We start from the raw sequence: 15,822 nt of genomic DNA on the forward strand, positions 1-15,822 counted from the left end.
TAGATGCTAATTGAAGGATTGAGGCCTTTTCTGAAAGATCAGACCCAAAGAGACTCGGGAACCAGAACTCTTAACCAGGTCCAGCTGCAACATGTTGCAGATGCCAGTGGTTAGGTGTTAATGTTGAATAGCTTAGTAAGGAAACCTGATTCAACAGTGGAAGTAGGTGATTTTAGAGTTCTGTACTTTGCAGAGAGAAATTTATGGTTTAAAACCAGGCCTAGGAGCAGGAATGGAAATCAAAGCAGAGAGCGAGAACAGATATCTGGCTGAAAGAAGGTAACAGTCCAGGCCACGTTGTTAATTGAAGAAATGTGAGGTTTGTACCATGATAAGAGGACAGGCCATCATTGCTGGCTCTAACAGTATTAATATTTACTGGGTTTGAAGAAATGTCCTGGACTAATGTATCTGGCAAATTGTTCCTTGGGCAAGGATGCTAGATTGAGGCCCCAAAACACCCGATTTCAATATCACGTTCCTACAGCCTACAGTATTTTGTATTGCTTTGCAGTTCAGCCTTTCCACAGGAGGGATAATAGATGGCTTCCAAGAAGAGGAGTGCTATTAGTATCACAACACAATTATTTTGTCAGAACATTTTACTGACTTTGTGAATTTTGTTTCTGTTTGTTCATTCGTTGGGTAATGTATTAGAGGTATTTCTCCCTTTTGTTGTGGGAATTCCAAATGCCATCTAGGAATTCTGAAAGTGCACTTTGGATTATTTGAAAAACACATTGGATGGAAAGTTTCTATAAGCTCAGGCTTCTCACAAAAGGGACCGGAATATAGATTACTTTTGTGAAGTCTTGTCTTTACTTGGGTCAGCAGCTTTTATCAGACAAGCAAACTATTCCGCATGTGAAAAGAACTTACTGACGAATTTTGTATGTGCAGAATTCACACTAGGTAGAGAACCTCTGTGCAAGAGTCACAGGTTATCTGCTTGCAGAATTTACCAAATTACATACATACATATCTGTCTATCTTCCTGCATTCCTTCCTTCTTCCTATATCTATCTATCTATCTATCTATCTATCTATCTATCTATCTATCTATCTATCTATCTATCTATCATCTATCTATCTATCTATCTATCTATCTATCTATCTATCTAATCTATCTATCTATCATCTATCGTCTTGTGGGGACCCTTCACATCTCAGCATGGCATGGTGTCATACAATTTATTACAGCAATGCTTTTGTAAAGGTAAAGGGACCCCTGACCATTAGGTCCAGTTGTGACCAACTCTGGGGTTGCGGCACTCATCTCGCTTTACTGGCCGAGGGAGCCGGTGTACAGCTTCCGGGTCATGTGGCCAGCATGACAAAGCCACTTCTGTAGCGGTAACTATTTATCTACTTGCACTTTGATTGCACTTTGATGTGCTTTCGAACTGCTAGGTTGGCAGGAGCTGGGACCGAGCAACGGGAGCTCACCCGGTCGCGGGGATTCAAACCGCTGGCCTTCTGATCGGCAAGCCCTAGGCTCTGTGGTTTAACCCACAGAGTGGGTTATCACAGGTTATCTGCTTGCAGAATTTACCAAATTACATACATACATATCTGTATATCTTCCTGCCTTCCTTCTTCCTTCCTATCTATCTATCATCTATCTATCTATCTATCTATCTATCTATCTATCTATCTATCTATCTATCTATCTATCTATCACCTTGTGGGGACCCTTCACATCTCAGCATGGCATGGTGTCATACAGTTTATTACAGCAATGCTTTTGTACCTCCCTCCAATGCCCCCTCAATGTCATACAATGTATCCCTCCTGACAGTCACTTAATGCAGTGACTGTAATTTCCTCTTATTCCTCTACTGCACAGTATTATAAACAGATTTTTAAAAATGAGCATCAGACAAATTGGATGCCTCTCCTTTTACGACTGTACCACTGTAGACACTTGTTTCTAGGAAAGTGGAATTGGATCCATTTGATTGCATTTAAATTTTTCATGCTTCAGCAGTTTGTCTGGGAGCACAGTAAAAAAAACCCCACAAGTGAGAAGAGTTTAGAATAATAGAACTTGATTTTGTGTATTATAGCAGCACCATTTGCGCCGCTTTAGTTAGGGTTGTGTCAGCACTTCCATTATAAATCCCTGTTTTCAGGGGTTATAAGTGGTGAGAGATTCTTTTCTAAAAAAATAATTTTTTCGGAAAAAAACAACTTCTAGAAAAGAACTGATTTCACTGTCATTATAAATTTGTTACGCACAAAAATAATATTAGGTAAACGAAAAAGTGGCACAATGTCAAACCACTTTTAGAATAGGGGTGATTTGCATTTTTATTTTTTTAAATAGTACTTCTGAGAAGGCCAGAAAATACCTTGGGATCATGTTGATCTGGGTTGGGGAACCCTTCCTCTTCTAGATGTTGCTGGATTTACAGCTCCTCTCACTACCAACAATGATGACGGGTAGTGAAGCATGATGGGAAATCTACTGCCACCACATCTGGAGGACCACAAATTCCACCCAGATATAGATGGTCATAAACCTGTTTTTACAAACTTTAGTAAGTTCTTCAAGATCCCAGTTGTGCTCCCCCTCACTGGCCCTATTCACTAGAATGGAACTTCATTATTCCACATGGTTCTGTGATTCTTTTTCAACAGTTGTTGTTGTTGTTGTTGTTGTTGTTGTTGTTGTTGTTGTTGTTGTTGTTGTTATTATTATTATTATTATCCAAAAAGAAGTTTGAAGGGGAAGACCACTGTGGGAAGAAACAGGCTTCTTCTCCCTTGCCCCTTGCAATACACTCCTGCTGAAAATCACTATCCCAAAGCTGGCTTGATCTCACTGGGTAAAAAAAATAAAAGTATAATTGTCAATTTTGTGTAGAGTAGTTTTGGGCAGCAATATGGCATTAGGGGGAAAGGGTTAAGAAGCCCCTCCCTTTAGCAGCTTCAGTGGCTAAAATTTGGAACACAACAAGTTCTAACCTTTATGGCCCATTTGAAACACAAAATAGTGACATAACTGGTGATGCTCAGATCCCCCCCCCCCCAGGTAGCCTGCAGTAAATCAAAGCAAAGAAACACTTATTTTAAAAATACTAAAAAGATTTGGGGGAGGCAGGGGGCCCATGGCAGGAGCCAAACGGGTGTGTCTGTGTGAGGGCACCATGTTGCCCATGGGTTTAACAGAGGGAACCCCAAGCTCAAAATATAAAATACCTCATGGCATGCTGGATCAACATCAATAGCATTAAGCATGCCACAAATGCCAGCGACTTCGTCCTCAAAGTGGCTTGCAAAGTGGTCACAGCAGGTATTCCAGGGCTCCAAACCACCCTCGCCTCCAACAGCATACCTCCTCCTGTCTGTGATTTGTCAGGATTGAGGCATCCCTTCTTCTACCCCCGTTATTCCCACCTGGGACATACAGATTGCCTATTCCGTACCTCAGCGGTGGGGCACGTTTGGCCCCTGGTCCTAATTAGACTTGCCAGGTCTGCCTATTTGGCACATCATGCTATTTGGCACCTGCCTACATCTGACATCTGGTATGAGGCAGGTAAAGACATGGCTGTGCCAGAACGGGTTTTGCAGGCACAAATAAGCAGCTGAAAGATGGCACCTGCAAAGCCTTGCAAGCTTGCCTTTGCAACCTCTTAAAGTTGGCTGATCATCACATTTGGCAATGGCTTGCAAAGCACTTTTTATGGGGCTTCACAAGTACAGTACAGTAATAATAATAATAATAATAATAATAATAATAATAATAATAATAATTTATTATTTATACCCCCACCCATCTGGCTGGGTTTCCCCAGCCACTCTGGGCGGCTTCCAACAGAAGAATAAAATAATCAATTAAGGATTAAAAGCCGCCCTGGCTAATCACCAGGTTTTATGGCCCGCTGTGGACCAGGATTCACAAAACTCAACAATCAGCTGATTTGTCAGCACTTTGTGGTCTGTACATTTGCATTTTTTTTTAAAAAAATAGTCACCAGATATCATTGTGACATCAGCTGATTGACTGACAGGTGGGCAGGTCTACCTGCTGGATCCACTTCCTTCCTCCCTTCTCTTCTCTAGTTGGTATATTTCTTATCCACATAGGGACAAAGTGCAGCAGCTGGAGTGCAAATAGCATAAGTTTGTACAGCACCCATAGCCCTATGTAGTGCTCAGGCAGTTTCAAAAGTGCAGCTAAAGAGCATATTTCAGGAGTATTTGGTGTTTTTATTTTGTTCATTACAATAAATACCATGCTTTCCCTTTTTTAAGACACTGTCTTATAACTTTTTTTCCTCAAAAAAACCACAGGGTGTCTTACTTTCGGTGGGATGTCTTATTTTTTTATTGCTGGTACGTTTTTTACGGCTCAGGGCGCTGCTGGGCTCTCTTGAGTGCTTGGCGCTGCAGCAGCCACTGGTTCCAGGTAGCGGGGCAGCAGGCATCCTTGGCCAGGCCAGGCAGAGGCTGCTGGCTCAGGCACTCCGCCCGCCGCTGCAGGGCGCTCCAAGCTTCTTGGCCGGGCCAGGCAAGGAAGAAGCAGTGAGCCCAGCGGTGGCGGCAAGCACGGAAGCGGCAGGGATGGCGGTGGACGAGAAGGCGGAGCGCGGGGATGCAGCAAGCAAGACGGGAGCGCGATCAGCTGTTAAGCGGAGCTCTTGGAGCACCGCTTCACAGCTGATTGTGCTTCTGCAGTGCCGGCCGCATGGAGTGACTCTGTGAGTGGAGGTGCCTGTGGGGGTTGGTTTCCGCGGCGCGGAAGTATGGCTTATTTTCGGGGTATGTCTTATATTTCTCAAATGCTTAAAAACCCTGTCATGGGTTACTTTATGACTACGTATTAAAAAAGGGGAAACAGGGTATAGCAGTGTCTATAAGACAGGTGCTATAGGCATTATAAAATGCAAACAGACTTTTGTTTATTCTGCATAACTAGCACCTATGCCAATTTAGCTATTTATTGCAATATTTCAGGGATGGGAAACCCTTTTTTTAAAATACCTGAGAGTCGCATTCCATTCTGTGTAACCTTCTGGAAACCTTCCTGCCATCTGAGGCAGTTGTTTCACCTGGCATCATGGGTGGACCATTCTCCCCCCGCCCCCCCCCGGCCTGAGGTTCCTCACCTCTGTCTGCAGTATACAGAATCATTTGGGAAAGGGAGTTGGAAATGAGTTTGCCCTTCCCTGAATTCAGAGAGTCTGTCCATCAGTTACTACAACTAGAGAACCTTCAATAGGGCTTTTGTATCACTTCTTGGTAGATGATGCTCAGATTCGAATCCTCTGTTCTGATACGTGCAGTATTGTCAATGACAAAAATAGGAATAGCTTATGAAGTTTCAGGATCTGGTGCTGTTTTATCCTGAAGATTATGTGTCTGTGTGTAGATAGATATACGAACAAAAAGCTGGGCATATAAGTGTTTCTGCACAGATATACTAGATTTGTAGCAAAACTTCACAATTATGATAAAAAAAAATTCATGTTGTTTAACATTTATTTTTAAGTATCCTGAGTAGATATATTGTTTAAGGTGTATTTATCTGTGAATAGTTGTTTACTGATGCGTCCTTATCAACATTGACATATGTATGTATAAATAAACAAATATGAAATGGAAAGAAAAGATGTTTCCAGTGTAATTGCACTGTTAACTCGGCAGCTTTTAGAACGGTCACTTGAGGAATTACCCAAATCCTGTTTATGAAACGGAGGTGAAGTCTTTCCAGATTAATTATATTCAGCATGTAATTTCTAAACTTCACTCTGAATTTTGATTTTCAATTAACATTCCCAATTTGAAGATAATTTTCTATTTAATGTAATTGCAGGAAATAATTTATTGGCTGATTAAGACCGAGAGCCCAGCCTTCCTTAAGAAAACACTCCCTAACAAACCAGCCTTTAAAAGCCATCTCATAGCTTTGGACAGATTTAACCTATTTTCACAGCTGCACAGTTGCATTTAATTAGGATTGTGCACTGTTATTCATTGGTGCAGTTTGTAGTTGGAATTATTCTTAAGAGACATTTTCATTTCTGGGTTTGTGTCATGATTAATTTAAACTGAAAAAACCAGCCAGAGCTTATTCCTTCTGGAAGAAGTCAGCCCTGTTTGTAATTGGAAGATGTCTGCGAATGCTCAAGTGAATAGAATCGTCTTCTAAGAACTGTTTTAAATGCACCATTGCCTTAAAACCACTGGAGATTTATTCACAATTGTACTGTGCTGGTAATCAGAATAGTGTACATTTAGCTTTTATGTTTAAAATAAGGTGGTATGTCTTGCACCCTGATTCCAAATATTTGTCCTGACTTATCCCTTTCTAATGTTAGGATCCTGTTACTGCAACACTAATGTAATGGTTAAAATATCCTGCAGTAGTTAGAATTTGAAACTGGAGGAAAAAATTGTCCTGACTGTTTGAAATAAACCTCCAGGATTCAGCTATTTTGTTAGTTTAGTGTAGCACATACAGTGATAACAGATCATTCTGGTCATTGGCATTACTTTGGTTTGCACTCACAGTCTAAAGGTCAACATTAAACTTATTTGTAAGGTTTGTGGTGGTTATGATTATTATTGCATAACAGGTATCACTGTTTTGATACATTTCAGATTTATGTCAAACAGCCTGTAATACTTCTATTTTAAAATGTATATAATTAGATTAGCTGAACCAATAATCATTTTGTTCACTGTAGGATACTAAATCTGATTCTTCTCATTAATTGTGAGAAATTTAGCATTAGCTGTTAAATCCTATGTGAAACTTGGCCTGTTACATTAAAAACTACTGTTTAAATTGGAATTAACTTAATTATTTTTCTTTACACTTGATATTTCCTTCACTGTAATATTCATGAAAGCATGTGTCAGATCTGTAAATTTAACTGTTAGTCTCAGATTTCCATCCTCTTTAATCAGTAATTATTTGTCTATAGAAACAGTACTACTGAGTTAATGATTTGCTAATTTGAAAAATGCTCATGTGGTTTCCTCTGTTAACTGATTTGTGCATTTTTAAGGAAATGGTATGAAATCAATTATTATTAAAGAGTAATTAAGGTGGAAACCTCATTCTTGAGTTATTGATGCAGTTTTCACAATAAAGATAATTCTAAATTTTCTTAAGAATATCCTAAGTACCGTGTTTCTCATATTATAAGACATGTCTTATATTTATTTTTTCCTCAAAAAAACACACTATGGCTTATTTTCAAGGGATGTCTTATTTTTTTCCTCCTCCTCCTGCCGCGTCCGGCATTGCTGCTGCGCCTATCACTATGTCTTATTTTCGGGGTATGGCTTATATTCCTTGAATGCTTAAAAATCCTGCTATGGCTTATTTTATGGGTATGTCTTAAAATATGAGAAACAGGGTATATGTCTCCATTAATATATTTGAACTGTTAGTTTACCTTAACAGTGTCTTCTTGTTTCTTCATAAATTAACATTTTTTATTTTCTGTTTTTATTGAAATAATTATTTTTGAACATTATCATGAGTCTGCTTCTGTGGAAAAGGCTTAAAAAGATAATATCAAATATTCTTCTTAGAATAAAGCAGAGATTTTGAATGCATACCTTTCTTTATCATTGATCTAACACATTTGATTGTATTCCAAATTCTTTGCACCTTGTAGCAAAGGAACAATATGAAATAGAAAACTATTTTAGAAACTTGATTTTTAGAACACAAGTAATGCAAACTTCAAGAGGCAGATCATTTATTTATTTAACATTAGAGGACTTCTTGCATTATGAATCTAGTGCCATATGCCCCCCCTCACTCCGAAAGCTCTACCTAGCTGTAGTTAAAATAGCTTATGTGATCATTATGGTCTACAAATATATCATCGGGCTTATTTGGAGCAGCAAAGATAGTGGCTTATAAATTCTGTTTTGCAAGGGGAACACATTCCATAATCAAGTGATCAGTGGCTTTCTTGCTTAATTGTACAAATATACAAACAGGCAATTCTTGCATGGTCACTTAAATTAAGAGAACATGCAGGAAAAACCTTTGGGTTGTGAGGAAAAACTGTGTATGTACATTAGGAGCCTTTATGGTATCGAGGGTAGGAGAAATCACATACCTTTGGTATTTCAATATTATGATTCTGGCTGCACCAACCACTTCCTTCTCTGGCTTTAAGTCACAGAGGACTCACTTGTCTAAATCTGAAATTCACATGAAAGATGAGAACTTAATCCAGCTACCCCAAATTCTTCTTCTTGCAGTAGTGTCTTGACCAGGGGTCAGCAACCTTTTTCAGCCATTAGCCGATCCACCATCCCTCAGACCTCAGTTTTTTTTGGGGGGGGGAATGAACAAATTCCTATGCCCCACAAATAATCCCGAGATGCATTTTAAATAAAAGCACACATTCTACTCACGTAAAAACATGCTGATTCCCGGAACGTCCATGAGCCGGATTGAGAAGGCGGTTGGGCCGCATCTGGCCCCCGGGCCTTAGGTTGCCTACCCCTGGTCTTGAGCAAGGCTTTGTTAAGGTAAGGGATGCTCCTTGATCTATCTTTGTCACTAGAGACCCAAGTGACGTCGATGCCTAGGAGTGCATTTTGCCAGCATCTGCTGGTGTGCCACTACAAATGTTCCTGGGCTGAGAAAGTCTAGCCACAGTGACCTATGCATTGTTAATCTCAATTTTGAACTATTGCATGCACTCTATGTGGGCCTGTCCTTAAGACTGATCTACAGGCTGCAGCTGGTGCCAAATGCAGTGGCTAGGTTGCAAAGTGGAACAACATACCATGGACATATCACACCTGTGTTAAAGGAATTGCACTGGCTGCTGATCCTAGTTTGAATCCAAGTCTGCGGAACCAAGTCAAAGGTCTTGTTGTTAGACAGTTTGTTTATTTATTTATACCCCGCCCATCTGGATGGGTTTAGCATTGGGTTATCTGATAGAACAGTTTCTCACTTATTTATTTATTTGTAATATTTATTATACAATACCTGCCTTCATTCACCACAAGGATCCAGTGCAAGTTGTATCAGTACAGCATACAATTTTATATATACGCGGGTGGCTCTGTGGGTTAAACCACAAAGCCTAGGGCTGGCTGATCAGAAGGTTGGCAGTTCGAATCCCCACAATGGGGTGCGCTCCCGTTGCTTGGTCCCAGCTCCTGCCAACCTGGCAGTTCGAAAGCACATCAAAGTGCAAGTAGATAAACAGGTACCGCTACAGTGGGAAGGTAAACGGCGTTTCCGTGTGCTGCTCTGGTTCGCCAGAAGCTGCTTTGTCATGCTGGCCACATGACCTGGAAGCTGTATGCCGGCTCCCTCGGCCAATAACACGAGATGAGCACCGCAACCCCAGAGTCGGTCACGACTGGACCTAATGGTCAGGGGTCCCTTTACCTTCACACACACACACAACAAGTAAAATGATTACAGTTATAAAAACAATTAAGTTCCAACTTAGAACACATGCCACATGTAGACTGAATATAGACTGTTACCTTGGAAGGAGGCCCTATTAGTTATACTATGACATTCAGAGCTTTATTTCACAACAACTTGGAGCAGGTTCTTCTTCATGGTGGCTCCAGCCTGTGGAATGAGCTCCCTAGTGAGATTCAATAGTCACCTATTATCATAAGCTTCTGCTGACTGTTAAAAACATGCTGATTTATTCATTCAACGTTTTCTTGGCCTCTAATATCAATTAAATAATTACTGCCTGTTGAAATTGTGATGTGTTGTTTTTACTTTTTTTGTATTGAAGGTGAATTGTTTTGTATTGCATTTTTGCATTTTTAAATTTTATTTTACAGTGATTTGGTATTGTTCTAATGAGAGGTGGTATATAAATATTTTAAATGAATAAATAATATAAAATGGAAAACTTCAGACAATTATAGTGGAATCCTATGTATATCTACTCAGGCATAAGAGGCTTTTGAAAAGTGTCTTTTGCAGGAGATCATCAGTAAACACTAATTCATTCCTTTGATATTGCTTCCCGGCTCCTGGCAAACCACACTTAGTTTAGGGATACGATGGTAAATTAGTTATGAAGGTGGTAGCAACAACAACAACAACAACTTATTTATACCCCGCCCATCGGGCTGGGTTTTCCCAGCCACTCCAGCTCCCCAGCTGCCTAGACAAGCTTGTAAAACCCTTTAAGGCTGCAGTGCTATGCATGCCTATCTGGCAGTAGCTCAACTGAAACCTACAGAGTCACTCTGTAGACCCTAATAATAATAATAACAACAACAATCTTTATTACGGTCCATAGACCCATCAATTCGTTACCAAGCGATACACAGCTGGGACACCCCGCCCTCAAACCACTCAGACATCTTACTCAAATTCGGAGTAGGAAACATTAGTTCTTGTGACCACCGATAAAAACTTTGCCACTGCTAGTGTTCTGGCATTTGACCGGTCTTCCAATAGGAACCTGATATAGAAATCCTCTGATTTTCCTGGGAGCAAGGCTAGCAGGGGTGAAATCACTTCAGCCCTAGCTGGCTCAAACTTCCCACAGTGCAGCACAATGTGTTTTTTGACTTTATTTTCCCCCCTTTTGCTGTATTTGCAGCCTAGTCTTTAAATTTAATAGAATGTATCTGTGTGTTTCCTTTTCTTATCTTGTAGAAGAATGTCTTCCAAGCAGGCCACCTCTCCATTTGCAGCTGATGGAGAGGAAGCAGCAACCCAGGACTTAGCATCACAGGAGCAAGAAGAAGGCAACAATGAAGAGCTTGTGGCTTCCCATCTGCCTCTACACACCCTATTGCACAACAAACCTCACTCCGAGGAGCTACCAACTCTAGTCACTACAATCCAACAAGACGCTGACTGGAACAGTGTTATCTCAACCCAGCATAGAATGGTATGTCCTAAATCTGTGACAACCTTTGAAGTGTTGCTTTAGGCAACTCTTCTTAATCATAACAAAAAAAATCATTCCAGTGGCACCTTAGAGACCAACTAAGTTTGTCATTGGTGTGAGCTTTCGTGTGCATGCACACTTCTTCAGATACTTCTTCTTAATCATGATATTTTCCAACTGAAATGACACAGTGCGTAAGAGACCAATGTCAGTAAGCTAAGCAGTTCCTCTTATATGTATACAGGTCTTCTTGAATGAAGTCACGGGATTAGTTCACCTCCAAAAGGAAATTGCCCCTGTTTATTATCCTTTTCTTTCCATTTCCTAATTTAAGTCTTGGCACCTTTCACCTTATCAATATTGTATTGTGTTTGTGGTCATGGCGATGATGACTCTGTCAGTGATGGCTGAGCTGATACGCTTGAATGTAATGCTAATTTCTTCAGGGAACTAAAGCAGCTTCCACCAGCCTCCAGATGTTTGGACTACAGCTCCCATTGTCTTTGACTATTGACCATACTGATTGGGGAGGTAGGAGTTGTAGTCTAACACCTGGAGGTTAAAACAAAATTTAAAAATTCCTTCCAGTAGCACCTTAGAGACAAACTAAGTTTGTCATTAGTATGAGCTTTCGTGTGCATGCACACTTCTTCAGATAGCTCATACCAATGACAAACTTAGTTGGTCTCTAAGGTTCTACTGGAAGGAATTTTTTTATTTTGTTTCGACCACATCAGACCAACACAGCTATCTACCTGTAACTAGAACCTGGAGGTTAGAAAAGGCTGTTCTAAAGTGTATTTGAGCTCAGCAAAGCTAATTGCCTCTTGCCCAGTATGAGATCTTATTGCCACGATAGGAGTTCTGTCTCCTTCACCATGCAGATAACTTCATGTCTAGTTTGGTTTCACAACTCAGAACACCATTACCCCTGCCACAGGCCACAGACATCTGACTCTAATGATTGATGTGTTGTTCTTTAAGTTCATTGGTTTCGGACCTGCCAGTGGAGTCCTGCACTGCAGAGGTGACTCTTCTTTCCGGGACCTATGATCAAACATATTAAATAATGTAATTTTTACTTGACAACGAAGAGGAGAGAATGGCAAAAGTCATGTCACCTCCTTCTCATTCCTCATACTTATAATGGGACTTTGGACAAAATCACCCAGTGCTTATCTGGAGGGCATCTCTCTAGAGTGGCTTGGTTAACACAATGAAACATATTGAGGGGACATTCTTTCGGGCTGCGTGTGGCATATCAGTTTGTGGGAAATTATTTCTATTGTTAACCTGCAAACTTCAGATACACAGCAGCAGCTGTGCTGATAGTTGGATAAAATGTGTCCCCACCCCATAATTGTGAGAAAACTAATAGGATTCCCAGACCTGCTGTGTTCCCCCAAGGTACAAACTATCTACTCAGGCTGTGTGCTGAGAGAAAAATGTGTCCCTGAAGCCAGGTGTTAGGAGCTTAAAAAATTAAATGTGATCAAACAAATATCTTAAAAAGTAACTGAACCTTTTATGTTCTTTAAAAGTGGAGAGAGGAATAGTAAAGAACTCAAAAGGAGATGGGGGGGACGGACAGTGTGGCACTGAATCTACATATCAATGTATTTGCAAATCTTCCTCCAGATTTACTTCTCTTTTTCTGGGGGAGGGGGTGGGTAGGACGCAACTTCATGTCAATACTTGCTGTTCCTCCAAGAAGCTGAAACAGCCACAAGTTACTCTCCCATTATCAGATTTCTGAAACAGGTGCATGAACTTTGCTCGAGTGACTTAGCTTTCTGGTTTCACTTTTCTTGTTTCTGAATAATACCCCAGCCTTCTTGGATAAAGTTCCTGAAAATCATTAGTAGTTAACCACATGTCCCTAAGGAGAGATCCAGTAGGCTGTACATAATTCTCCACCTAAGTGAGGACTGCCTGTGAGGGGTAGTTGGTCCTAAGCAGAAACTGAATTCCTGAAGCTTTAAAAAAATAAAATCATGTCACTTGAAATTATAAATGTCAATCAGTCAGAAAAAGTGGCTGAGATCTGAACTAATGGGGAAATACAACAGCTTAGGGATTGACTGCAGCACTTAACCTTCAATTGACAGGTGGGATCAAATATACCCTGACATAGGGGTGGGGTGGGGAAAATGCATTAAAACTTTTGTGTTGGTCTTCCACAGTTCCAGGTATTCCTTAATCATGGTGAGGTGTGAATTGCCATGTAGTGTTTCAATGGCTCTCCTCAGAAATCTCATTGAAAATGGATGTTTTTATTATTGCAGCTTTTGGGGTCAATTCTACTTCTCTTACAATGGCAGAAACAACTTAAAAACCATTCACATCAAATGCTAGAGGGGTGCCAAAGTGACATTTAAAGGTGCTGTTTATCTTCATGTCTACCATGCTTAGCCTAGAGCAGGCGTGTCCAACAGGTAGATCGTGATCTACTGGTAGATCACTGAATGACTGTGGTAGATCTGTGGCTCCCCCAAAGAATCTCTATAAGTTTTGTTCCAACCCAAAAAAGCTCTACAACTTTTACCCGGAACCCCCAAAAACAGGGCTTTCCTTCCTAAAAAAAAGCTCAACAACGTTAACCAAAAAAAGGGGGTAGATCACTGCCAGTTTTTAACTCTGCGAGTAGATCGCAGTCTCTTGGGAGTTGGCCACCCCTAGCGTAGAGCAAGGAGCACAGAGAATGAGAAAATAATAAATGTTATTAAGGGCCAGTAGTATGCAACAGGTTTACAAAACCCCTTTACAAATCTGAATTATAAGAACATTTCGTCCAGTTATAATCTTCCATGTCTGACAGCAAATTTGAATTTATTTATTTATTTATTTTTAATCATAGCTATCATTTTGTGCAAGACTTACAAATGTGGATTTTTGGGTCACTTCAACCCCAACTGCATTTGCAGATGTTTGCAAGCAACCTCAAAAACCTGTACATGTCCACTTTTTTCTGTTTACAGAAATATCTATACAAAATGTCTTCTTCAAGGTTGCGAGACAGCCCCAGCAGCTCAAAACCTACCACAAACAGTGATTGAGAAACCAGCAACACATTTAAAATGTTTATTTAATGTAAGCAACTGATAACATGGGAATTAGCTAAGAACAATCTCTCTTTGGTTGGCACTCTGGGGGGAAAAACACTCCAGAAATTCTCCCAAAGTTGCTTGTCCACAGATCCAGAAGTTCTTTTAAGTGTGAAGAAGACCTAAATGATTTGTTGGGCAATGATTTTAAGGACTGTTCTGCTTTAATTGATTTGTTATCTTCATGCTATTGTGCTATTATTATTTTGTAGTTTCATTTTGTAATTTGCATATTCTTTGTAAGCAGCTTTAGATATAAATAGGATGTGACTAATAATTATGAATGATAAATACAAATTGCAGAACCCATAGGTACTAAAGTCATGGACATGTAGTTATCAATCATTCTCCAAAGTCAGGTGCCTAAGCCCTAGGACTGAATTCAGCAATAAAATCTCACCAGAAAGTGAAGTCCGGAACCTCAGAGTGGCCACCAATCAGTCCCCGCTTTCCATAGGACCCAACTCCAGGAGGCTGTGGGTGCTTGGGCACCCACAAATCAATGAGAAAAGCTGGCGGGCAGCAATGGTGCTGCCTCCAAGAGAGAAGTAGTTCAGTTCCACTCTCCACAGCCAGCCAGCAAGGCACCCTTTCCAGGTGGGTGGTCGGATGTGGAGGCAGAGGCAGAGGCATGTGCAGTGGGCACCCCTGCCCATGAAGAGGCAGGTCCATAAGCTTAGCCATGGAAGATGTGTCCATAGCATCTCACAGAGGAAGTGTTGGGGATACACAGATCGTTTGTTGTTGAAGTCGCCACGGCATGCTTTCTGACATGTTAGGAGATGTTGCACTTCTGAGCAAATCACTCATGTGAAGAGTTACTTTTTGGGGCCAAATCATAACGTATGAATAGAAGTTTTAGAGTGTCTACCCTATGCAGCTGTGTGAGATTAAAAAAAGAAAGTGGAATATGGAAATGGGCCTGGAAAAAAATACTATACAAGTCATTTCCAGCATTCTTTGTATGCAGCCCTTCTGAGTTATAACAAGAGTAACATATACTATATTGAATTTTAATGTTATCATTTTTTATTTTTTATTTTAAAAAAGACCACCACCACCAAACACTACACATTGACTAGAAATGTTTTCAAACTTTCACTCCCTTTTGATATCAGGAATTGCTTTTCACTGAGTCCTTTGTGTGTTCTGAATGTCTGGAAGCCAAAATATTTTGTTTTAACTCCCACTCTATAGTATTTCCCAGCTGTGTACTTATATGGTGTAATAAAAGGATTTAACAAATGGGAAATAGCAGCTGCATTTGGAAATTCCTTTTGTGCTCGCTCTTCATTTGACAGATTCAGCAATGTGCAACAACTGCCATGTCAGACCTGGAGTGGCTTCCACTTCAAGTATCTCATCTCCATCCTGGTGGATTTTACAGTAGAGAAAATACAAAACAATGGAGTGGGGGTGGAGGAGGATCCCAGTGCACAGTTGGATACACTGGCAGTCTGTTTCCATCCTTTGACAGTGGGTGTTGATGCTTATTTTATTGGAAAATATGGAGCTGCATATATATGTAATAATACACCTTTCATTCTTAAAGAATGGTTAGGTTTTATTTATTTAAAAGATTTTGTGTCCCTCCTTTCATGCAGATGAAACAATGCAGAGGTTTAAACCTTGCAAATCACGAGAGGACGCAGTGTAAGAACTAGGCATATTTTGGGTATGGAAGGCAATTGACCCATGAAAACAGCAAAAAGAGTTTAATAGTCAATAATACAGTAATTAGTAACTTATAGTATTATGGCTGTTGCTCATAGAGTCGATGCGGTGATATGCTGTGGATATTGATGTATAAATGAAACAAACTGAATGATTGATGAAAGTGCAATGCTATC

At 40.3% G+C, this 15,822-nt stretch overlaps 1 protein-coding gene across 42 annotated transcripts in view; it reads left to right on the plus strand.

Annotated features, from left to right (window-relative positions):
* SOX6 (SRY-box transcription factor 6) overlaps positions 1-15,822 on the plus strand; it is a 399,510-nt gene that overhangs the window by 156,324 nt on the left and 227,364 nt on the right. For 37 of the 42 annotated variants that reach the window (XM_088653558.1, XM_035119983.3, XM_060275922.2 and 34 more), the window contains one exon: positions 10,631-10,868. The exons of the other annotated variants lie outside the window; for them this stretch is intronic. In XM_088653558.1, coding sequence (XP_088509684.1) covers positions 10,635-10,868 — 234 coding nt within the window. In that variant the 5' untranslated portion in view covers positions 10,631-10,634. The remainder of the gene's footprint in view (positions 1-10,630; positions 10,869-15,822) is intronic. 42 annotated transcript variants of the gene reach the window in all.

This window comes from Zootoca vivipara, chromosome 1 (genome assembly GCF_965207765.1).
Source record: "Zootoca vivipara chromosome 1, rZooViv2.hap1.1, whole genome shotgun sequence".
In the NCBI taxonomy this organism is placed as follows: Eukaryota; Metazoa; Chordata; class Lepidosauria; order Squamata; family Lacertidae; genus Zootoca; species Zootoca vivipara.